Here is a 24,729-nt window from a genome sequence, read left to right as displayed (position 1 = left end):
AGCAAATCAGTGTATGCGGGAGCTCTCTTTTCTCTTGTCGATGGATATTTCCTCCTGCACACCTGTAAACACAATAAACTGACTGTGTATGCGAGCCTTTACAGCTGAGATACACATGCAGGTAACGCTCACCTCCCCAGGGCTCGCTGCAGGGAATCAATAAGTGAGAATATGTGTCATTATAATCAAAGTTTTATTGTCAAACAAAAGCCTCACACACTTTCTGTATGGAAGTTAATTACAGAAGAACTGATTTCAGAAACATAATTTCCATCTTCTTTCCGACACGTCGGCTCAGTCTCGTGGGTTCAGGAGCTCTGAGACGTTCACTGTCTCTCATCAGGACTTGATTTCACAGATGAACCGGTACGTCAGGTGACAGTCTGCATCGTTCCACATCTTGCGTATGCGTTGTTGGGATCCGTGAATCTGCCCGCAGTCCTCTCCGTTCTCTCTGTAGTCCCAGTTGTCAGGCTGACCTTCATCCCAGTAACTGAACACAAGCAGAGACGAGGAACAATTTATATCTATATTTTATATGTTTCTCTTTTCTACTTCTATGAATATTTCATATCATAACAAATGATAAAGAAAAAACTTACAAACCTGTGAAATTAACAGCAAAAGCAACAACTTCAGAAAGTTTGTGCAAAACCAGATATTTAAATGCATTTTGATCAGATTTATTCCAGTAAATGTAGCGTCAGTTCTCAGGTTTGTTGTTTTGTTTTGTTTTTAACAATCATAAATGATTAACATGCTACATTTTGAAAAACGGCTCTTCTCCCTGATGCTTTAGCTTCTGTTCAGGATTATATCTTAAATAACAGTCTAAACTTTAAAAAATAAGCATTTCAAGTAGCTTTCTTCACAGGCAGGAATGATTTGCTGAGATATAGGCTGACATATATTTTTTAAAGCAGCAACAAGGAGCTGTCATATTGTGTTGATTCTGGCGCCTCCTGTGGACGAAATCAGCATGACCACCGCCTGTCTACAGATCATGAACCTACTAGTGAGTGCGCAACATGTTTTTATACTGTCTCTATATTTTTAAGCACAGCTGTGTAAACTTCAAACTATAAATCTACCGACCCAGCTTTGAGTCAGTCTCACACGTGAAGGGCTCCACAGTCAACATCAACATCAGACTTTCAAAATAAAGCTCGCTGACAAACATTGTCAGCCCTTACCTCTCGCTGATGGTCTCATTTGCTTATGTAGCTCACATACAGACACCAGTATGAAATTAAGCCTTTATCATAAGAAGTTAAAAACTCCTTGTAGTACGTTTAAAATCAAGAAGGCCTCACGACCACATGTGAAGTTTCAGCGGCCCACTATATATATATAGTGTAACATATTAAAACAATCAGAAACATTTCTCTGTGATGTCGTCATTTATTACAGCATGATATCTGTCTTACGTTGGGGTTGAGTTGAAGTCGGTTCCATCCACCCAGCTCCAGTGTCCCTCATGTTCTCGCTCCACAAGTCCAATCCAGTAGTTGCGCGGGATTTCAACTATTTTTGAAATGAAGTCCTAGAAATGAAACAACAGCAGCGTGTTATTTTTTAAGTCTTTTCACACACTCACGTGTAAACTGAACCTCACCAGTTCCTCCACGCTGTTCAGAACCACCAGGTGTCCTCCGGGTGCCCGGCACTTCTCCTCAGCTTGACTCCAGGTGAGAGTAGCGACTGACAGCATGTAGCAGCTCCTCTGGAAAGACACCCATCCTTCCCTACATGGTCCTGGAGGGGGGAGGATCAAGAAAAGTAAAGAGGACTGGTCGGTGAGAAAACACTGAATTTCATCGATCTATTCAGTGTTTACCTCTAACTGGGGTAATTTTCTGCAAGGGGACCTTCTCCACAGGTGCAGCACCTTTAGTTTGAAAAGCCAGAAGATAAAAGAAAAATCCTTACAGAGGGCATCAATAAAACAGCTGTATCATCATATCCAGACCTGAAAACCTTTTCCTGACCTGCAGTGGACGATGAACCTGCTCCTTTATGGCTCATTCTCTCCAGGTGACCTTTGACGTCACTGATTTCCTTGTTCAGCTGGGAGACTTTGAGAGAATTGTCATATGATGAGACAAAAAAAAATGATTTAGCGACATGAAGTTATTTGATAATAGGCGTTATCAAATAACTTCCAGCTCTGGAGGAGAGAGTCTGTGCAGATCCAATAAACACCCAGATCACATCAGATTCTGCTCTGATCGACGGGAGGAGAGCTCAGAGATTACTTCTTAACTTTTGGGATTAAAAAGTGGATTTATCTTCACTCCTGTTTATCAACTTGACTGCAGCAGTGATCTGCGGAGGTGACCTCCATTGTCGGCTGTTTATGTTCTGTTTATGTTTCTGCAAAACCACAGATAAGTCGAAACTTTACATTAAGGTCAAGCCTAGTTTAACTGATGGTTTGGGATGGCGGCCGACCCGTCCTATAATCCCAAAGTTTCAGTTTTTGACGAGTTGGGAACAAACGTTCACAGTCGACTTAACATTTGAGAGTTTTATTCGCGTTACTCTGACCATCTCCTGGAAGTTACAGCGACCAAATGAAACGCACCGTTACTTTGAGTGAATGTGTGGATTTCTCTGGTTTGAACATTGTTGGATGTGAGAACACAACTCAACAGCATATAAAACAAAGGTCGAGCTGTTTTTAGACATTTTACTGCAGAAATCTTAAATATTATATCTTTAAAAAAACGTACATTTAATGCCGGTGACCATCAGCAGGATCAGCAGCAGCAGCACCAGGACTGTATAGAGGACGTAGGCCACGGCCCTCTTCATACCTGCGGACACACACAGACTTTTTCTCAATGTCTGAGTTGACTTTTGAAATTATTGGCTCACATTCAAATGACATGTTGTACCTCCTGGTTGTGTAGACATCCTGTGCCCCCCTTGAACCGAGCTGTTATCAGATGAGCTGAACTGCTGATACTGAGAGTCCATTACTGAAAGAGATTTTGTTTTTTTAGACTTTTTAATGCAATAAATAAACATGTATACTTGTCACTATAAAACTGTCATTGGCAATTTGTCAAAGAAAAGCTCATAGTGTTCAGTCAATCCTCATTTTGCTAATCTCGGAGTGCAGCGGCAAATCAGAGGTCAACTAAATCTGTCCTGTTTGTTCTAAAGCTAAATGTGTTAACTATTAACGGCTCAATAAATAAAAGAGATTTATGTCATTATATAAGATATAATGCATATCCATTATCAAAGAAATGCAGCTAATTTTACTAAATAACTCACTAAATTTAAATGATGATATACAAGCTTTGTCTTCACTGATAAAGATGATTTAACAGTCTGATTACTGGTGTCATTTACAGATACACATGACATCAGATTAATGCACATTTCTACACATTTCTAGAATAATTTAAAATATATTTAAATAACAAATAAACTAAAACAACAGAGAGAACTTTTATCACTTACCGTCATCAACCAGAATACATCTGAATTTCTGTGGTTGGACTCTGACCATGAGATCACAGATATCCTCCCCTTTAAAGAGAAACGCTTCTGAAGTTAAATCACAGGAAATGTTGTTTTTTTAAATGTGCCAATTTAAATACAGTTATTATTTATCATCATCATCAACCGTCACATAATCAGACAGGAAGAGAGAGTTTGCAACAGAATGTGAGGTGTTTACGAGAGTGTTTTTCATTTCTCACATAGTTTTATTCAGATTTGTTTTAGGGGCCTGAACAAGTAAACTAATGGTGAACTGTTGCCTCAGAAGATGCAGGAGAAATATGATTCATAAAGTATAATTCAACTCCTGGAAACATCTGTTTAGTTTCTTGAATAGGATTAGGAAAAATAGGAATAGAAATAGGAAAATTGGATTGCTGAGATAAAACAAGTGAAATAACTTGACTCAGTGTATTTCACTGTTAATAGCCTATAACACTCTTTAATCAGTGGGTTAAATTATGGAATGATGCAAATATAAATTTAAAAATTTTGGTTTTCAAAAGACTATTTTTGACTACTTAATACATATACTGTTGGCTTTGTTTACACAATTTATATTTATCGTATCATCTGTGATGACTTAAAAAAATACTACTGCTACTTAACCTCCTCTAAAGCGCTTCATAAATGTTCGGGCAAAATCAAAAATCACAATATTTTTGACCAAATACCTTGATATCAATATTGGTACTTTCACAAAATATTAAAGAGGTCATATTATGCAGATTTTCAGGTTCATGCTTTTATTTGGGGGTCCTAGTACAATAGCTTTACATACTTTAATTTTCAAAAAACACATTATTTTTCTCACATGATTCAGTTCTGCAGCATTCCTTTACACACTGTGTCTTGAACGCTCCGTTTTAGCCACAGAGTGAGACATCTCGCCTCTGTTCAATCTTTGGTGAGAGTTGCACGTGCGCATTACTTAACAGTCAGGATGTAGCCAATCAGAGGCGGAGTGTGGCGGGTCATGCCGAGCAAGGTAGTGTGATCTAAAATAACGCTGCTAGAGCAGTAGCACCTGTGTCTGCTGACCGACTGGAGTGTATTATTTTATTATAAATATATACAGAGTACAGCTTTTACACACCTTAAGATCGACAGGTGTGAAGGAGAAGACCGAGGGCTGACAACATCAGGAAACAAAACTCCTGCACACTCAGGTTATCTTGTCTTATCTTAGACAACCTGATGAAGGTCTAAGTACCAAAACATTGTTGTCAGTTGGAGTATTTTTTCATGACAATAAATATATAAAACTATATATTAATATAACGCCTGTTAGATAGTGACGCACATAAGTTACGGAAGTGAAGGCTCGACTCCAAACCAGGCGTTTCAGGCGGTGCAGGAGCAGTGTTTTCTGTGGGAGAGAGTAACTCCCTTTGGCGTGGACTTTTTCACTTTGCAGACCTTTTTACAGGCACTAAAATGCTTCATAACACAATAAAGGAAAGCGTAATATGACCTCTTTAACACAATGAGATTTTTGATCAATAATCATCAGTAATTGCTGAAACTAAGCAGTGACTTAATTTCTTCTTACAAACAGACCTACATTCTTACATTTAATTCCCTTGTCTTGTTATATAATAATAATAATAATCCACATTTCAAAGTAAAACCCCCTGAAGTGTCTCAATGACACCAGAGTTGACCTGTGTTTCCTCTGAGTCTCCCTGCAGTTCTCAGTCTCGCCGCTCGGTGCAGCAGCGGCGCTGTCGGACCTCCACGTGACTGCTCCGTACAAAGTGCTTCCGGTCTCCGCGTCTCTCAGAAAAGCAAAATGGCGGCTCTCGGACGGCTCTCTCAGGCGCTGCTGCGGTCTCCTCTGACCCAGAGCCGGCGTCAGCTTTCTGCTGCTGCTCACGGACACGGCGAGCAGGCAGGTAACTGTATCGCTCCACTTTGAGTCAGTAATTGTGTTTAATGTCGTTTGTTTTACGTGAACTTTTTACTTTTTCCACCGTGACCTTGCTGCGCTAGCGTTAGCTTTTAGCATTAGCGGTTAGCTTAACATCCTTGAGCGGGCAACACGTAGAAGAAGCAGCCAAAACATCAGCTCCTTAACTGTAATCCTTTGTGTTATTCGACCTGTCAGCTCATTAAAACACTCGCTCTCAAATGTATTTGTGTAGTTACAATTTATTTGTGTGGCACAAAAGTGTAGATGTCACGAAAAATGTGTCCTGTTAGCTAAAGAGCAACGACCAAGTGTCACATCAGGTCAACGAACATCACGTATTTTTAGCTCCTCAGGTTTTAAAATACAACACAGCACAGTTAAACAAACGAGGGAGGGAAGAAACAACAGTTAAAGCTAAGGAATCAGCCAAAACACATGAATATATACTTTATAAAGGGGCAATGGTAAACTTAAACAGTGTTATCCCTTCCAAAATAAATGTGTACATACAAGAGACTAGTACAATAAGATATATAACTCGTATGTATGTAGTTTTATGCTTTAAATGAGACGACTCAGCAGAGATAATGTTGACGAGAGGTGTTTATTAGACCACCTTAAATGTGAATGTGGTTATTAATACTCAGTGAAAACATCAAATTAATAATATCCAGCTGGTTAGATGCTCATGTGTCTTTTAAAGGCAGATCTTAAAGCTCTGAGTTGAATGTCACCTCAGCTAACAGCAAGCTAACGTGGCGTAATATGACTTATGTGGGACCTTATAGAGGTCTTTTAAGGTGTTGTGGTAAACTGGGTACAAAGTCTGTATCACAGAGCTGCTTCGACTTTGATCATCACTAATCAGCACATTTATTCAATCACAAAGCTAAAGAAAAATAATATCACCACTGCTGTGTATTTTTATCTAAATTGTTTCTGTAACTGATGATGAACCCGTTCTAACATCACAAGATTATGTTTTTAAGAAGATCTACAGTGAAAACATTTTGCATCATATATGATATGTCTTTTGCAGATAAATATATTTTTGTTTGAAATGTTGATATTTTTGTCGGCCATAACTGCGAGGTGAAAGATTGAATCAGGAAGCTCTCAACCTCAAGACTGTTTTTTATCATCCTGACAGTCAGTCCTTCATAAGCTAACTCAGGTTTATAAATCCACTTCAAGGGCCGTCCACAACAAAATGATAACTACATCAAAAAACTACAAATGCAGTACATTGCTTAACTAACTCAAGCGAATGACCACACTGCAACTATGAAGACAACAACAGAGACAAAATATATCTTGCCAAACAGTATGATGGGGACTTTGAAAGATGTCAGGATAATTGATGTAAACTCATACAAAATTATTAATAAAACTTGTCTTCAAAAGACACCAAGTCTTGTTACGGTGTTTGAATCTGCAAACTCGTCTCCTGTTTGTAGAATTTCATAGAACAATATCCCTGAACTAACATTTATGTTGGCTGGCATTTCCTCATGTCAAACCATGTCAGTGCAGATACGGAATAAAGTAAATAAACGTGTCCCAAAGGAGCGTTTTACCTCTAAATAATCATTGAATTCTCAACAGTCTTAAACATAAATCCTTGTTTGTTAAACTCATCATTATTGTCTCCTTTTCCAGCCCGAACATGGAAGATCCTCTCCTTCGTGGTGGCCCTGCCCGGTGTTGCAGTGTGCATGTTGAACATGTACCTGAAGGAGCAGAGTCACAGCCACGAGCAGCCGGAGTTTGTCCCTTACAGCCACCTTCGCATTCGCAGCAAGGTCCGACTTTAAGCTGCATAAATAATTCACATTCAAAAATGACTGTTCTAAAGGCCACGTTTTGACTCACTCATGTGTTGTCTTACTTTGTAACTCCCACAGCGTTTCCCTTGGGGTGATGGCAACCATTCTCTTTTCCACAACCCACATGCAAACGCCCTTCCTGACGGCTACGAGGGTCACGATGAGTAAACCCTCCCTCCAGACCTCCTAACTGGCACCGGGACCAGTCCTCCCTCAGCATCTGTTACTGGACCACTCCTCATTCACAGTTTACTCTCCATTCTTGTTGCGTTTGTTTACCTCTGTGCTCTCGACACGGGGCACCTGAACCAACTGTTTATTCGCTCTGGACCATAAAACAAAATGTCCGTTTAAACTGAATTAACATTAATAAAGTAACTATTAATACCTCAGTTCACGGTTTATGTCTTCTGTGTGTTGACATGAAGTGTTTGAGGTTTTTCACCTTCAGAGTATTTAAAGGAAGAAGCTTTTCAAACGGGTCAAAACAGTAAAAGTTTAGGTTTAAATAATAAATATTGATGGCTGAGTTCCATTCAGCTGCTTCAGTTTGAGGCTCCTGGTACCGTGCATGCTGAGTCACTGCCACACTGTCAAATTATACACAAACATCTTTAATGTTTTAAATAACAACATACTTGTTTATTTATTTATTTTTTTTACCTGTTCAGGTGGGACAAAATACAACTAGTGAGTTCTTACTACCAGTGTGAATGAAGAACATGGTTAAAAAACAAACCAATGAGATTATTTTGACAGATATTGCAGCTGCCATAAAATCTGTGATTCGTGGGAACCATCATTTTTGCATCACATTTTTTACATTTTCATTGAAAATAAAACTATTGAAGTCTTAAGTATGTGATATTTGTTGGGGTCTGTACCAAACAAACGTCGTCTCCTCCATCTGGAGAACAGAGATTTGTTGGCCGGGACATCTGCAGCTCTACAGAACTTTATTCAATTTATTTGAATCAGAAATGTTCCAGTATCATGTCTTACCTTCCCAGTATCAATTCTGATACCTGGACTTTGTGTATCGGCTGATTCCAAGTAACAATTCGTACATACAGTATTTATTTAACAGCTGCATGGATGCTGGCCACTTTGTGCACTAAGAAAACAAGTTTTTAAGTTGTAGGAGACGCTGCTGAGAAGAAGCAGGGTGCCATCAAAGTAAACAGAGTACATTGATGCCACATAATTTGCTTTTTATATGTATGTGCTTTTTTTTGCAATTTTGATTTTAATGTTTTCTTTCAGAGTCTGAAAAATGAAGCTATAAATCTGAGAACAGTGAATTCACCTGAAGATGACAACCACCAAACACACTGGAGTCACATCAGTGGGTATAACTCTCTAAATATCCTTTATAAAGGAAGAACCTCACATTTAAACTCTAACAGGCAGATATATTTGACTCGTCTCCATGTATTTCCACATTACAATAACAGGGACAGTTCACCTCAGTGTGAGACCACAGACTGTCTTTATCTTTATAACAGAAGCTGAATGAGTGTAGAGGCACTTTATTCCTTCCTGACACTTTCACCACATGTTGTTTATTTTTGAGGGATTTAAATGAAAGTGCGAGCATCAGCTGTTCTCCTTCACTGCTCACACCAACATGGCTCCTGTTAACGTGTCTGTCTGTATAATCTGAGTTATTACACCTTCGTGTCTCAACAATGGTTAATATCGGAGTGTTTGATGTCTGCACCACGTGACTCTTTGTTCCCGACTCCACCTCCTTCACGTGAACGCGCCATAAGCCGAATTAGAAAATCCTGGGTTAACAAAGCTCGCTGATATCCGGCTTCTCTGAGCCGGTTCTCTCCCGCCTGTTCCCGCAGCGCACGCAGCTATTGATCACCTGACGCGGGTCGGATTTAACCGTCGCATCGATTAAATCCCGGGTCTGTTCCGTCTCACGTCCGGAAGGTTCCGATCTGATTATTAAATCTTGCATTGAAACATCTCGGATAACTGCGCGTCCCCGCGTCCACATCAAGGGGAGATCAGTCGAGCTCCGATAGCAGGATGAACCCAGACAGAGGTGAGCAGATCCACTACACACTACACACAACACACTACACACTACACACAACACACTACACACTACACACAACACACTACACACTACACACAACACACAACACACTACACACAACACACTACACACTACACACTACACACAACACACTACACACTACACACTACACACTACACACAACACACTACACACTACACACAACACACAACACACTACACACTACACACAACACACTACACACTACACACTACACACTACACACAACACACTACACACAACACACTACACACTACACACAACACACAACACACTACACACAACACACAACACACTACACACAACACACTACACACTACACACAACACACTACACACAACACACTACACACAACACACTACACACTACACACAACACACTACACACTACACACAACACACTACACACAACACACTACACACTACACACAACACACTACACACTACACACAACACACTACACACTACACACTACACACAACACACTACACACTACACACAACACACTACACACTACACACAACACACAACACACTACACACAACACACTACACACAACACACTACACACTACACACAACACACAACACACTACACACTACACACTACACACAACACACTACACACAACACACTACACACTACACACAACACACAACACACTACACACTACACACAACACACTACACACAACACACTACACACTACACACAACACACTACACACTACACACAACACACTACACACAACACACTACACACTACACACTACACACAACACACTACACACTACACACAACACACTACACACTACACACTACACACAACACACTACACACTACACACAACACACTACACACAACACACTACACACTACACACAACACACTACACACTACACACAACACACTACACACTACACACTACACACAACACACTACACACTACACACAACACACTACACACTACACACTACACACAACACACTACACTTTGGACTCATTCATGAATAAGTGATTTACTTTTATGTTTTATTATTTTTTTTTTATAGATTTCCAGATGATGAGAAAAAATGAGCGGGCACATTTCTTCAGCCCCAAAGAGCAGGAACTCATCCTGAAGTTGTACGAAGAGGAGAGAGAGATTCTGACGGCCAAGTCCAACACGACCAGCGCCTCCAAACTGAGAGAGGAGGCCTGGCAGAGGATCGCCGATAAAATAAACACGTAAGAGTTTAATTTAAAATGTTATTCGGTCTTAATATTTTTGACTTTAACCTTTTGACACGTGTTCTGCCTCATCACCTCCCAGTGTGTCGGACAGCGGCTACAAGAGGTCGTGGCAGCAGGTGAAAGTCAAACACAAAAATATAGTGCAAACAGGTAACCACGTGTCTGTAAAGCTATATTATCAGTGATGAATTGTCCAGGTGAGTGTTTAACAGCTCAAATGTATCCTCATACAGCAAAAAGAAGAAGGGCCGGGGTGTTGAGGACCGAAGGAGGGTCTGCAACCCCGTCACTGACCTCTGCAGAGGAGGACGTGCTGCAGCACAAAGACAGCAAGCTGAGGGTGGAGGTCCTGCCTGGAGGGGCCTGTATCGAGCCTCTGACTGGATCTGACAGCTCTTTCATTAGTAGTAGGTGTACTTCATCTCAGCAGCCGCCATAGTACAGGTGTGAATGTTCCTATGTGAGATCTGATCTCTCAGACCACATCAGAGGTGGTCTGGACCTCATGTGACCACATTCTCTTAGCCGTGTGTGTGCATGTGTGTCTTGGGTCACACTTAAGGACCATCTACTCATGTGACGTCCTCTGTGAGACACGAAGAAGAAGCCACAACAACTACAACTAGTAACCATAACATCACCAGGCTCCCTGAACAAATGTGGTGATTTTAAGAGTTGTTTCATGAGGAGAAACTTAACAAACTTTGTGAAACTCATTTAAAACAGACTCTGAATCATTGTCTCCTTCTTGTAAATTCAGCATTAAATGAAAACAGTAAGTTGTGTGTTTCCTTGTAAAAAGTGTCAGTTTGTGGCAGCATGGCTGCACCAGCCTGTCTGCTTCTGTGTCTAAAGTGCTAAAGTCTGACCTGCCAACATTTAGCAGCTGTTTGAACACACTGTTTACACTGATTTCACCATTTACACTCAATTTATGAAAATACAAGTAAACGGTAACAAATATAGGCCACTTCTTTGTCGCCTGTGGAGAAAGATCCCAGACTCCATTGGAAAAAAAGCTTAATTTTATGAGTTGTGGAGTCAAGAGAAACTTTATAAACTTTATTAAACACTGCATACAACATTTTTTTAACTGTTTGGGCCTTCTTGTCAATTCGGCAAATGTAAAAAATATATCTGTCCCAGTGATTTACGTGTTTATTTGCAAACACAGCGGCAAAGTGAGATTGGACGGATGTTAATACCAGGTCTGAATTCTTCTCTCTGATTTAAAATGAATTTGTCATAATCTAATTCAATGTTGGGCTTCACTCCTTCAGTCTCAGGTCATCCTGTCCTCCTCCTGCCTGTAACAAAGACTGAACCAGAGAGCCTGAGCAGTGACGAGACAGACGTCAGTGACTCTCATTTCGAAGGGGTAAGTTCTTCTAAACATGTATCTTTGAGGCGTTTGTCTGTGAATACTTAACATCTGAACTTTTATTTGTAGGATTTGAACAGCAGCAGCATCCAGGAGAGGGCCAACTCAGCGTATGCTACATCCGGTGGCAAACATATAGAGGTGAGGCGTATGTGTCAGATGTATGTTACGATCATGATTAGTTTGAGAACAATGTAAGCACATGTGTTGTTCGACTTGTTTTGCAGAGGCAGACAGACGACCTGAGAGCTCTTTACTGCAGCTACCTCCGAAAGGAGATGGAGAACCGAGACCAACAGATGGCATTCAGAGCGCTAAAAATGAAGAAGTTGGAGAAAGAAATCTTATTATTAGATAAACAGCTCATGTGACCAAGTGATAAAAATGCTAATGTTTTTTTTTTATATTACACAAATGTTCAACGTGTCAGACAATTTCTCATCGTTGTAGATTTGCTCCGTGCGACAGCACAGACAGTATTAAGTGCAGTCTTCAGACTGTGATGGTATTTGAGTCTTTGGTTATTTAATTCCTGTCATTGTCTCAGCGAGACGCCTCTAACTGAGGGTTCAGAGCAGGAAGGTCATGAAGCTGCTGTGGAGCTGCTGTGGAGCTGCAGGGTCGCCCCTCTGCCTCAGGAGGATTCCTCTATCACATGAGTTACAGCCCACTGGTGCACTTTTACTTCTGTTGGCTCTGAACTCTGATTTAAACTGAATGAATCAAACATCTGTCTTCAGTCTGAGGTTCCTTAAAACCACATCAGAGAAGTAGTGATGACAACTTAAGGAACTGTTCGTCTTGTATTCATACTCACAGCTTTAGGAGACAGTAATCGGACAAGTCGACATAAAGAAAGTCATTAAATTTCATATCTGGTTTCAGATCCTTGCAGTCACTGACAGGCCGAGGTTTGACGGAAACCAGCAGACACTTAATATTTTCCCTGCTGAGGCTCTGACAGGCCTCGACTGCAGCGATCGTCCCTTATTGCTTATTTTAGAGGATTTTTTAATGGAGTCTGGTCTTCAGAAAGTGAGGTCAGGTAACTTATTTGGCCTGTTAAGACCACTTTTTGGTTGCCTTGTCTGTATGAGTTGGACACACTGGACAAACCCCATGAAACACTTGTAATCACAGGTAACGTGAGGCAGATTTCTGCCACCAGCACAGGATACATACAGTATTTTTTGTATAAGTTATGGGACTAGGATACCTGTAAATTTACACTGTGGTAGATTATGTCGCCCTTTAAATCCCAACAGAACATGAAATCGGTTCATCCTTATTTTAATAATGGTTTTTTTGTTGTTTCAAATCTTAATCTGATCAGTTCTGTTCCATTTATCTGCACAGAAAGAAGAAAACAGCTTCAAATTAATTTTACAATCACACCTGATGATAAATATTTCATCTCATTCTGATTATTAACTAAAATCATTTAAATCAATTTGCTTTTATGTTTTTTTTGTTATTTTTTGTACATTGTTTTTATTTTTCTATTCTCGTGTTGTATTTATTTATTTTATTTCTCCACATTCAGCAGCTACATCAACATTTTATGTTTCTCATGGAAAGAATAAATGTCACGATAACAGATAATAAAAGATTTTGTAGCTGATATTTCATGTAAGATTAACATTTTATAAAACATGGTCTTCTGTGTTCTTGTATTTGAGCTGAATCCACTTCCGGGTTTGTTCTCTATCGGATCTTTGTACAAAGTCAAAATGGCGGACACGCTAGCGGCTCATTCACGAGCCCAGTTTTCCCTCCGACGAGTTCGCGTCGAACCGGGACCCGAACTTGAATCCTGACCTCACGATAGATCAGATACCTCCGCGTTTGTCCCCTCCCGATCAGCTGATTCCAGATCGATCGAGTTTTGAACGCCGCCATTGGCTGACAGAGCTGCGCGCGCTCTCGGTGTGTGTCTGCAGGCAGCGTTAATCGAGCGGTGAAAACCGGATCGACGAGCTTCAGAGGCTGAAGCGTGAAAACTGATGTTGGACTCAGTTCTGCTCGTTACTGGGCCTCAGCGGGTCACTGTGAGCACACGTGACTCCCTGAAGATCAAACAGCTGTTGAATAAGCACAAAACGTGATTTAATCCTCATATGAAGCAACATATTTACAATAAATAACTCGATATTGGATTATAGCCATATCTCTAACTGCATTAAACTATTTTGAACCTTTATTACTTATTACAGAGCAAAAAGAAATAAAGGTAATATTATTTGCAATATTATTTTTTATTTTTTTATGAATTAAAAGGCTCAGAAAGAGTCTCTGAAGACAAATCAACACATTTGTAACGGTGTTAATATCTGTGCAGCCCTGGGTTGAAAGTCTGACTGTACATCTGTTTATTTATTTTTTTTAATATCCTACTTTAGGTACTTTTGATACTATCGATTACAGGATATTGTATCGTTTTAAACATGAGCCGTGTACTTTGACAAACTTTAGTCGGCCTACAATCTGAAATGACGTCGCTGATCTCCATGTTTTGTCACATTCTGATTAAAAACATGATTTAATGTCTCTGAACTGAACCTTCACTTTACCACTAAATCACAGTGTAATCCAAAAGGGTTAGGGTTAGCAGAAGGGTTTTAACAAGAGCGTCCATAAGTACATCAAATCCCTTTATTATTATATGCTACTGGATACTCTTTCTTTCAGTGCAGTTAAAACTACATTTGGCCTTTGTGGTCATTTTGAAAGCCACTGTCTTATTATCAGAGTTGGAGAGTAACTAAGTACTTACTGTATACTCAAGTACTGTAGGCTACTTATGTAAACTACAGTACCCCCATTATATGTTACATGATACTTATAGTTATATTATCAACTATATATCTGTACATATGTTTTATTTCTCTCCATATAAACGCCTGTAGTTGTCATATATCACAGTTTTAACATACTCTTAATGTCTTATTATCTTTATTTTATATTTTTCTCACATGTATATTTTAGAAGGAATCAATAAAAATATTCCTGATTCTGGTTCTGCTCCACTACATTTAACTTTTAACTACATTTGTTGAATTAGTTTTTATTTTTATTAATTTAGCTTTTTTTTAAGATTAAAATTACAAATAAAAAACATAAACTCGCTTCATGACTTTAACTTCTGTTACACTTATTTAAAACACACTGAGTCAGCGCTACTTTAACTTTCAGTAACTTTGTGTTTGAGCGGTTTTTACGTGACGCACTAGTTTGTCCCTGTGCGCTCGCCGTACTTTCACATGACTCGCGCTGCGTGTGACTGACCCGCATTCCTCAGGTGGTTCCTGACAGGCCGAGTCCGTCCGGAGTCCGTCCGGAGCCGAACCGACAGAAAGCGGCCGTGTGGAGATGTTGAAGCTTCGCTGTGGCTGCAGCTCCGCGTCCAGCAGCTGTTTCTGTTTCTGAGCCGCAGCTGAGAAAAACAACCTCCAGTTCTTCTTTTCGTCGGATTCACGTTCAGCTGCAGCTGCTGGAGGAAAAACCGATGACTGAGAGACTTCTCGCTTCTTCTGGGCTTCGTGTCGGTGATGGCTGAGCTGCTGCCGCCGGATGTGAGAAGGTGAGATCCAGAAACACTGAAGAGTCAGAGTCAAACCTCGATCCTGCTGCTGCTGTGACTCCACTGATGCACCGTGAAGTAATCGTGTTGCCTTCAGGGTCCAGTCAGCCTGCAGATTTCTGTCTCCTGCACCTGGATCATCAGCTGCAGGAGCATCAACAGCAACTTTATTAATGACCTGACTGACTGAAGCAACTTCCTGTGTTGTGGCCTTCAGTCTGCATCAGGGACGATATGTAACTGACACAGAGATTATCGGCCCAATAATGGGAAATTTACATTGTCAGTTATCGGCAGATAAAGAATAATAATAATAATAATAATAATAATAATAACTTTATTTATGTAGCACATTAAGAAACAACCGTTACAAAGTGCTTCACACAGAAAGGCAATTAAAATAAAACAATCAATATAAGATACAGTCTGTAGTCAACAAATAAAACCAAGGTAGGCACAGATAATAAGAAATAAAGTAGTTAATCAAACGGTGGAGGTGAGTTTAAGAGATGATGATACGATCGTACTGTCGTGGTGAAAGTCTGGCAGCTGCAGTCATAGTTTGCTGAAGGCATGTCGACACTGCGTTACAATAATCCAGGTAATAAACACGAGTCACTCTTTCAACATCATTAACAGGAAATAAAAGACTAAACAAATAAAAGAAGTGAGACTGAGCTCGACGTTTGACACGCGAGTCGAGGGTGAGATTCTGTTGGCTGACGATACGAAGACAAATAGTTTTTGTTGACTCAACAGGTGATGGTTCACACCTTTACAGGTGTTTTCTGGTCGGCCAATAAAAACAGAAGAAGAAGAAGAACAAACACGCTGATGTCGTGCTCATCAGCAGGAGTCTTATCACAGCTGTGGAATATCAAACAAACCGTCTCTGCTCACTACGTTTTACACTTTCTTGCATAAAAAAGCATTTATGAGTTTTTTATCGGTATCGGCCGTGAGAGTCAGGTGATTATCGGTTATCGTATCGGCTGAAAGAAATCCGTATCGTGCCTCCCTGATCTGCACCAAACACACGACTCTGCAGCCTGCGACAGCAGCTGCGTTTGCTCTTTGACCATTAGAAGCAGATTGATCAGTTTCTCTGTGTGTTTGTTCTGCAGGTGCACTTATTTCTTCCTCTACGATGGATCCAAAGTCAAAGGAGAAGGCGACCCGACGAGAGAGGGGATCTGCTACTTCTACCCTGAAGAGGTCTGACTCTCAAAATGACACGTTTGGTTACGATGAATAAAATAATAATTAACAATAATGATAATAATTAAATTGTTTTACTGTTGTTGGTATTGCTCAGCAGGCTCTGTGTGTAAAAGCAGTCTCATGTCGTCCGTATGTTGTTTTAATAAGAAGAAACTTAAGATAAAGACGAAAGTAACGAAGACTAAAGATCGTGACTACAAAGTAACATTATTTTTATTTTATATTTATGTTAAAATGGCCGCACAGCAATGCAGTGAAGATCCATAATCCATCCAAACACATGTATAATGTAAACTTTAAAGTTATTTATAGAGTTTAAATTTAAAAACGTATGTATTTATTGTCAGCGACCTGCAGTACCTTCACTGTGTGTGTGTGTGTGTGTGTGTGTGTGTGTGTGTGTGTGTGTGTGTGTGTCAGACCCCTCTGGACAGACAGGAGCTGCTCTGTGGTCAGCTCGCCGGCGTCTGCCGCTGTGTCTCTGAACTTTCCTTCTCTCCGGTGCGAATACTGAGGCTGCGCCGCCACAAGTTCGCCATCCGCATGAAGGACGACTTCTTCTGGGTGAGCGAGCGCACCACCAGGTGGTCCAGCTGCAGCTTCTCAGGGTGGTTCTGGCTTTGTGGTCCCCTGAATACGAGTCTCTGTTAGTTATTCAGAGGATATGTTTCTACTATTTTTATGTTTCTGTTGTCCCTCTCAGGCTCTCGGCTGCTCAGCTGAAGTCCCCACCGTCAGCGTCTGTGATCTCCTGGATCAGCTGATAAATCTCTTCTGCTTCTACAACGGTTCTGTCCGACAGAGCTACCAGGTGAGGACTTCATTTGTCTGGTAGTCTGATGGTGCGTACAGACCAAGTGTGAAGCAAAATATTTGCACGTCACTTGTATTACAAAAAATAAAAATAAAAGTCTTAAAATTAGAAATCAGCTGGGGACGTTTCATGGTGATGTCGAGGAGTTAAAACAATTTTCTGTCTAAAAATTTAATTTTACGATCCAGCAGCTCGTTCAGACACCAAACTCTTTATTCTTCTCTATAATCTGAAGGTTTGTACAGGCGGATCTGTCCATGTGTCATTCACAGCCTGATTTATAAAACAGTTTATTTATAAAAACATGAAGAAAATAGATTTTTCAGTATTTTCTCATGTATGGAGTTTTGATGTAAAAACTTTTTTTAACCTGATTTTACTTGATGTTCATTCTTTGTTCTGGAATCCAATGCAAATTAGTTTCATGCTGAAAAAATATTATCCTATTTTTTAATCTAAAATATTATTTTCATTATCAGTCATTTACACGGTTTATTGATTAATCCATAAAATCTCCAGAACAAACATGATTAACACAAGAAACAAAGGAAATTCTCACATTTAAGAGGCTGGAAGCAGCAAATGTTTGATAATATTGATGAAAAAGACTGAAACAATTAAGCAACTCATTTTCTTTCCATTAACTAAACGATTAATCGTTGCAGCTCTAAACGAAAATGTAAAATTTGATTTTTTTTTTTATATATAGATGTCGACAGTATTTTGGGATTTATAAAGTGATTAAAAGAGAAATCTAAAATTTCCTCTGTAGAAAAACTTTTGACTCTAATATGTCAACAACATGAACTGGAGTTTAAACCTGACTTCATCCAATGTGCTTTTTTAAACTTGACAATTCTTAATTTACATATTTAAACATAAGACTTTAGAAGACTTGTAACTTCTTGTTTCTCTGCAGCTCAACAGTCAGGAGGCTCTGGCCGCTCGCTGGGCTCAGTACCTCTCACACCTGCAGTCCGGATCCTCAGAGCTCCATCACATCTTCAGCTGCCTGAGGACCATCGACTCCACTAACGTGAGTCCGACCTGTCGTCACACTTCTGTGTTTAACCTGCAGCGTCTTTACTGAAGCTGCTGCTGCTGCGGCTGCACGTCGATGTCCTCAGACAGGATGTGACTGTTGCAGTCCTGTGTTGTTGTGAAATCACGCAGGAGGCTGATTTCTGCATATTCATTTGTAGCTTCAGAGTAAATGTAGATGTGCACAAGCTGCCAGCTAAACACCGGTTAATCCTGAATATTTCTGGCCACTTAAAAGGTGAGATTAAACGGTACAATGTGCCATTGTTGGTGCAACAATCTGTCACATGATGCAACACACAACATCTTAAGAAGAACATATTCACACAGTCAGAAAAGTCTTTATGGAAGATTAAACTCGTAGTATAAATCATATACATCATCTCTCAGTCTGTGTGTTTTAAAATGAGCTGAATGATAATAGTTGGTCTTCTGTCTTCAGGTTGACCCACTTCTGCTGCTCAAAGCTGCCCTCATTCTTCAGGCCTGTCAGCGCTGCCCTCTAGTGTTGGCAGGCTGTATTCTCTTCAGAGGAAGGTGAGCTGACTGTTGAACATCATCCTGCCGTCAGGCGGAGACGTTTCTGTTGATAACAGGGTTTGAAATGTTCTGACCTTCCTGCCGTTTGTCCACAGAGTTGTGAGCACACAGATGTGTCCGGAGCTCACGATGAAGGTGATGGTTCATGAGAGCGAAACGTACACCAAGGTAAGACACGATGAAGAACACTGAACTCATCACTGCCTTAACGAAGCAAGCGTATGTTCACATTTACTGAATAATATAATGTCTCTAAAGCATAACGAGACAAAACATATACATTACGTGACAAATAGATATAAACACAGCCAGCTAAAGCAATTACAAAGGAAGAGAAGAGAGAGATCAAAAGGAAAAAAGCAGAAAAACACAATAACAGTAGGGATGAACGATATATCTCGGACAGATAAAGTAAAACTTACATTATCAGCAGATAATGAAAATTACAGCCGATGAATAGAACTGATAATACGAAGCCGAATTGCTTTAGTTGACTTAAGAAGTGCAGCATTTACACACAGAATGTGGCGGTATGCACCTTTAAAGTTGGTTTGCCATGTGAGGTTTTTTAGTCCACATATTTTTAACAATATATATACATTTATTGTCATTTTGCTTCAAGAGCATATTACAAAATGTAGTTTGATTACACTATGTATCTGAAAAAAATAATAAAGATACTAGTTATATATATTTTTGTAAAATATGTTTTTATTTGATACAATACAGGAAAAACAGCAATAATTGGTATATTTGTAAACATAAAGAGAATTTATTATTTGACATGTTAAAAAAATACAATAACTTTATTTATGTAGCACCTTTAAAAACAAAGTTTACAAAGTGTTTTGACAATCAAGCCAAAGAAAAGTTGTGATCCAGTGTTTTCACGTTGATTTCTGCTCAGCGGCCCGCTGCACACGGCTCCTCCAGCCCATTCGGCGGCGCTGTGAGCTCCACGACCGTGTTCCTGACTCTGTCTGAACTTCAGTACCTGCAGTCTGCTCCTGTCAACAAAGACCTCAGGTAGTGTCTTCACTTTACGAGTTAGTGACTTTGTTTATAGAAGGTATTTAACAGAGGAGGTTTATAATGTCCTTTACAGCACTTAAAGGAACAGTTCACACAAAAATGTCAATTCAGTCATTATCTCCTCCCCCCATGCTGATGGAAAGTCATGTTTGTGATCTCGGGGCTTCTGGAGACCTGGATTACACCAGACGAGCTGTATGGAGACATCTGATGTTTAAATCATCTCCAGCTGCTTCAGTTGTTCAGCAGAACGCTGCAACTCTGTTTTACTGTGAAGCTCCAGAAATGTTCTGTGGACTACGAGACTTCACCTGACTTGTCTGTTCCTTTAATGTCCCTTTTTACAGTCAAAAATCATCTCAAAGTGATTATTTTTACAGTAGTATTAATAACTGCTAGCAGCAGAAATACCAGGTCTCTCTTGAGAATGAAATTGTGTAAATTAAGGTTAAATAAAAAGTCAATCAGCTAAAATATCTCAACAACTTTGTGATGGATTGTGACGACATGTGGTTCAGACATTCATGTTCCCTTCAGGATGGATCGTAATAACTTTATGATCCTCTGACTTTTTTTTTTGGTTTATGACCAAATACCCAAACAATAAGAATCAGGATTAGTGAAGCTCAAACTCACAGCCGTCATATAATGACAGAATTTTCATTTTTGGGGTGAACTTTTCCTTTAAAATACCTCAAAGTATGAGGCAGCTGCACATTTTTTATTAACATTCAGACACATTATTATTCCCACCTCCAACAGAAAACCTTCTGTAGGGTTTTTCCTCTCAAAGTGAATAAAGTTGTTGGTGTCGTGTCTCAAACAGTTTTCTGCCCTCCAGTTCTGAGTCTACTCCACAAAAAGACACTCCCCCGAGGAAGACCCGCCTGTCGAGGACGTTATCAGACATGCCCTCCACTGATTCGGATCCGTCCGATCGCGGCTCCCTTCAGTCCCCCCAGCAGGAGTCCATCAGCCCTCAGCTGTCAGACAGCTCCGTGTTCAGCCCGGTTCCATCTCAGGGCGCCGCTGATCCACTTCCCCCCCCAGCGCAGCCGCTTCAGCCTCCTTTCTCAAACGGAAAACACTCCAATGAAGCTGAGGACGAGGCGCTGGAGGAGCCGTCGTATTATCACAGCTTTCACAGCAACGGAGGAGACAGTCAGACGGACGCCTCGGCGTTTGAAGAAAGCTGCCAGGTGAACGGTGGAGGAGACGGAGACGCGGCCTGTGAAGTGTTCGACTTCAGGGAGGCTGCAGATGATGAATCACATGACAGGAAGGAAGATGGCTGCAGGAGCGCTCCGGACCCTCCTCGTTCTCCTCCTCCTCCTCACTGTGGGGCTTTTGACGACCCGGAGGAGAGTCCACTGATCCCCATGACGCTGTACCTGCACCGGGTCAAAGGCCTGGTCCTGGCTCTGCTGGTGGAGCCTCACTTCCTGAGCGACACAGCTTCTATGGAGGAAGTGGTGAGAAACAACCCGGTTAATAACTCACAAGTCACCAGACTCCCTTAACAAATCACCTGATTTTAAGAGTTGTTTCATGAGGAGAAACTTAACAAACTTAGTGAAACTTATTTATGATAAATTCTAACTCATTGTCTCCTTCTTGTAAATTCAGCATTAAATCAAAACAGTAAGTTGTTTGTTTCCTTGTAGAAAGTGTCAGTTTGTGGCAGCATGGCTGAACCAGCCAACAGTAACCAATATAGGCTACTTCTGGAGAAAGTCACCAGACTCCATTTAAAAAAAGCTCAATTTAGTGAGTTGTTGAGTTGGAGAAACTTTATAATCTTTGTGAAACGCTGTCTCTGAGAAATTCTTCATTATTTGGGCCTTCTTGTAAATTCAGCACACGTTCTACATGAAGATATTTCTGTGTGTTTGTCCCGGTGATGGACGAGTTTATTTGCAGACAGAGCAGTGAACTCACTCAGGACAGATGTTAATAGCGGCTCTTCCTCTGTGGTTTGTTCTCCAGTATCACAGCAGCCTGGCCTCTCTCAATGGACTGGAGGCCCATCTGAGGACCGTCTCTCCAGGAGCCCCGAGCGCTCCAGGACCTTACATCTTCGCCCATTTTGACTGCATCCAGAGCACGCTGACGGGTGAGGCTCCCGTCGACTCTCTCATCCCTTCACTCTCATCGACTCTTTACTTTATTTCTGTCTCTTCTAGTTTCCACTTGTGTGAGTGAGTTTAAGCTCTCAGCCCAACATCTCTACCTGGGCACAGAGGAGGGGAGGGGGGTGTGTTTGGTTTATATTTGTCTTTGCATGAGCTAACGGCTAATTAGCGAGGCTGTGATCAGGATTCCTTTGTGCAGCAGACATGTCCGTCCAGGTTAATGTGAGTATCTTCTCATTGTGTGTCTCTGCAGCCAACCTGTCTGGTCGACCAGGGGGAGCCCTGGAGCGTCCTTTTGTCAGAGCCACATCACTTCTTCACTCGCATTTCTGTAACACTGAAACTCTGCAGGAGGCTATTATCAGGTCAGTACGGCAGTGACGTGGTGGAGGTGGTTTGAGGGGGCGGGGGGGGGGGGGGGTTTCTTGTCTTTCACGGCTCTTCTAGTAGAAGTCGGGGGTGGGGGTTGGATCTGTCAGGTCATCATGCTTATCATCACATCCCACCAATCCCTGCTCTTCCTCCACAACACTGCAGCAGCTCACATTCACAGAAAAAGGAAACTTGTTTTATGTCTCCACTGTCACTCGGCTCTCTGTGTTGCGTGGCATTAATCTGCATGCTTGAAATGTAAATGTCCCTGCAGGAGTGCCGGAGCTGCTGTGTATGGAACCCGCAGTGTGGCTCAGGAGACTTACTTCCAGCAGCACGGGGGATCGTTCAGGAACTCGGGCATCCCTAACCACCAGGACAGCGCCTTCTCGCTGCCCGGGAAGGCCCGACACAGACTGCTGAAGCACGGCGTCAACCTGCTCTGACAGGACGGCGTCACGAGGAGGTTAAAATATGAAGAACTGTCCTGTGAGTAAAACCAAACAGAGGAGATGTGAGAATATTGTATCGTATGATGGTCACGTGTGCTGAACTATGGACGCAGAACTTTTGATATTGTAAAGTTTGCTATGAGAGAGAAGGAGGCTTGTTAAGTTTTGTAGAGTAAGTTTCTGTTGTACTAAAACACTGGTTTGTATCTACAGCTACAGTTTTACAGTTTTACAGTATTAAGCTCCTCTTCACACACTTTGGTGCACATTTTGTGATCTCGCTTTAAAGATATTTTCTGTTCGGTCACATCTCTACAGGAGATCATTACAGCCGCTGTGAAAAATGTATTTGTGTTCTGACTTTTTCTAAGAATTAAAGTCAGAAAACAACTAAAAACTACAAAATTCAGACATAAAAAAAACATTAAAAAAAAGTAATTTAAGAATTGTGAGACAAAAAAAATCTAAATTCTGAATTTAATCTCAAAATTATGAGAGAAAAAAATGAAAATGAAAATTTAAAAAAATAATTCTAAATTTCAGAATTCTGAGAGAAAAATCACAATTTTAAAAAAGTAATCTAAGAACTGCGAGAAACAAAAAAAACAAAAAAAAACAAAAAATCAAAAATCTGAACTTAATCTTGGAATTCTGTCAGAAACATTTCAGAGAGAAAAAACACATTTAAAACTGTGAGAAACAAAAACAAATGAAAATCTACATTTAATCTGAGGATTTGTGAGAAAAGTCAGAACTCGAACACATTTTTGTCACAGTGGTTTTGTTCGTCATCTCAGTGCAGTAAACATAATTATTCCTCTTACTTGTAAATATTCATGAAATAGGAACTTTTTTAAAGCCAGATGAAATATTTAACACTTTATATAAAGTTTGTACAGAAACTCGCTGCACATTCTGCAAAACTCTGTTTGTTTTATTACACAAACGACTTTTAATAATCTGAAATAGTTTTTTATAAACATGTTTATTTATTTAAAATCAACTGTTTGGTAACAAAACACTGTTTTTTTTTCTCTCTCTCTCTCTTGAACGTGTCATTTGTTTAAAGAAGTGTTTGTATGAGCTGCGCTGTGACGTCATGTCGAGCATTATTAGTGAGAATTAAATGAATACTGATCCTCAGTGTTGAGTCTTGTGTGAGCTTCTTTTCTCGCTGCTTGTGTAAAACCACGGGGGCGACACGGCTTTATTAGCGCCATCAGCGGCCTGTGAGTGACCCTGCAGTCCGCCTCATTGTTCCGCTGCTCGGCCTTTAAACGCCTCTCAGTCCAAAATGTCCCAGCTGAGCCCGAAGGACGTGCGCGAGGCTGTTAGAAAAGCCAAACACGAGCTCATAAATGTGATTATTCATGTTGTGTCCACATGTTTGTGCGCTATATGTGCTGTAAATAAAGATCCTGATGATCCAAATATGGAGTGATTAGAGTCATTAGCCGCGGAGCTGAATGTGAATGGATGAGGTCGCGGCTCTTCGGGGCGCCTCATTATGCACGCGCATTAAAAGAAAGCGCTGGGGGGTAAATGGGTGGTTAGGGGCACGAACAAAAAGAGGGGCAGGGTCTGTGAGGAGGGCCAG

At 40.6% G+C, this 24,729-nt stretch overlaps 4 protein-coding genes across 5 annotated transcripts; 3 read left to right on the top strand and 1 right to left on the bottom strand.

The window, feature by feature from the left end:
• Positions 1–174: 174 nt before the first annotated feature.
• On the bottom strand, positions 175–3,530 carry LOC140996781 (C-type lectin domain family 4 member E-like). The gene is made up of 8 exons (XM_073467265.1): positions 3,472–3,530; positions 2,898–2,981; positions 2,733–2,816; positions 1,989–2,075; positions 1,838–1,888; positions 1,616–1,755; positions 1,428–1,543; positions 175–493 (listed from the first exon to the last, which is right to left on the bottom strand). The coding sequence occupies exons 1-8, from the start codon at positions 3,518–3,520 to the stop codon at positions 340–342; spliced, it is 765 nt and encodes a 254-aa protein (XP_073323366.1). The 5' UTR covers positions 3,521–3,530; the 3' UTR covers positions 175–339.
• Positions 3,531–5,290: 1,760 nt separating this feature from the next.
• Positions 5,291–7,643, top strand: cox6a1 (cytochrome c oxidase subunit 6A1). Its single transcript, XM_073467268.1, has 3 exons — positions 5,291–5,408; positions 7,085–7,227; positions 7,330–7,643. The coding sequence occupies exons 1-3, from the start codon at positions 5,306–5,308 to the stop codon at positions 7,417–7,419; spliced, it is 336 nt and encodes a 111-aa protein (XP_073323369.1). The 5' UTR covers positions 5,291–5,305; the 3' UTR covers positions 7,420–7,643.
• Positions 7,644–9,037: 1,394 nt separating this feature from the next.
• Positions 9,038–13,569, top strand: LOC140996698 (uncharacterized). Its single transcript, XM_073467167.1, has 7 exons — positions 9,038–9,307; positions 10,387–10,561; positions 10,647–10,717; positions 10,801–10,974; positions 11,848–11,945; positions 12,018–12,089; positions 12,176–13,569. Exons 1-7 carry the CDS (start codon positions 9,292–9,294, stop codon positions 12,317–12,319), a joined length of 750 nt encoding a protein of 249 aa, XP_073323268.1. The 5' UTR covers positions 9,038–9,291; the 3' UTR covers positions 12,320–13,569.
• Positions 13,570–15,198: 1,629 nt separating this feature from the next.
• Positions 15,199–24,275, top strand: hps4 (HPS4 biogenesis of lysosomal organelles complex 3 subunit 2). Of its 2 annotated transcripts, none has more exons than XM_073467165.1 (12): positions 15,199–15,528; positions 16,653–16,743; positions 17,170–17,313; positions 17,453–17,560; positions 18,483–18,599; positions 19,047–19,141; positions 19,240–19,312; positions 20,052–20,170; positions 21,018–21,648; positions 22,163–22,289; positions 22,562–22,673; positions 22,955–24,275. In XM_073467165.1, the coding sequence occupies exons 1-12, from the start codon at positions 15,497–15,499 to the stop codon at positions 23,124–23,126; spliced, it is 1,821 nt and encodes a 606-aa protein (XP_073323266.1). In that variant the 5' UTR covers positions 15,199–15,496; the 3' UTR covers positions 23,127–24,275. The 2 variants fall into 2 exon arrangements, with proteins under 2 accessions (XP_073323266.1, XP_073323265.1); XM_073467164.1 differs by having other exon boundaries at positions 15,281–15,528; positions 21,003–21,648.
• The last annotated feature ends 454 nt before the right edge of the window (positions 24,276–24,729 follow it).

Source organism: Pagrus major, chromosome 5, assembly GCF_040436345.1.
Source record: "Pagrus major chromosome 5, Pma_NU_1.0".
Classification (NCBI taxonomy): Eukaryota; Metazoa; Chordata; class Actinopteri; order Spariformes; family Sparidae; genus Pagrus; species Pagrus major.
Note: the sequence above shows the minus strand (reverse complement) of the source record. Positions and strands in the feature narration are given on the sequence as shown.

Excerpts from the sequence above, each read along its gene's own strand:
- LOC140996698 (XM_073467167.1), top strand. Across the intron at positions 10,718-10,800 it reads CAAAAATATAGTGCAAACAG|CAAAAAGAAGAAGGGCCGGG; the intron begins GTAACCACGTGT and ends ATCCTCATACAG. Across the intron at positions 11,946-12,017 it reads GTGACTCTCATTTCGAAGGG|GATTTGAACAGCAGCAGCAT; the intron begins GTAAGTTCTTCT and ends TTTTATTTGTAG.
- hps4 (XM_073467164.1), top strand. The coding sequence starts at position 15,497 with ATGGCTGAGCTGCTGCCGCCGGATGTGAGAAG. Across the intron at positions 16,744-17,169 it reads GCTACTTCTACCCTGAAGAG|ACCCCTCTGGACAGACAGGA; the intron begins GTCTGACTCTCA and ends TGTGTGTGTCAG. Across the intron at positions 17,314-17,452 it reads TGAAGGACGACTTCTTCTGG|GCTCTCGGCTGCTCAGCTGA; the intron begins GTGAGCGAGCGC and ends TGTCCCTCTCAG.
- cox6a1 (XM_073467268.1), top strand. The coding sequence starts at position 5,306 with ATGGCGGCTCTCGGACGGCTCTCTCAGGCGCTGCTGCGGTCTCCTCTG. Across the intron at positions 5,409-7,084 it reads CGGACACGGCGAGCAGGCAG|CCCGAACATGGAAGATCCTC; the intron begins GTAACTGTATCG and ends CTCCTTTTCCAG. Across the intron at positions 7,228-7,329 it reads ACCTTCGCATTCGCAGCAAG|CGTTTCCCTTGGGGTGATGG; the intron begins GTCCGACTTTAA and ends TAACTCCCACAG.
- LOC140996781 (XM_073467265.1), bottom strand. The coding sequence starts at position 3,520 with ATGGTCAGAGTCCAACCACAGAAATTCAGATGTATTCTGGTTGATGAC. Across the intron at positions 2,076-2,732 it reads GATGGTCACCGGCATTAAAT|TCTCCCAGCTGAACAAGGAA; the intron begins GTACGTTTTTTT and ends ATTCTCTCAAAG. Across the intron at positions 1,544-1,615 it reads TGAACAGCGTGGAGGAACTG|GACTTCATTTCAAAAATAGT; the intron begins GTGAGGTTCAGT and ends TTTCATTTCTAG.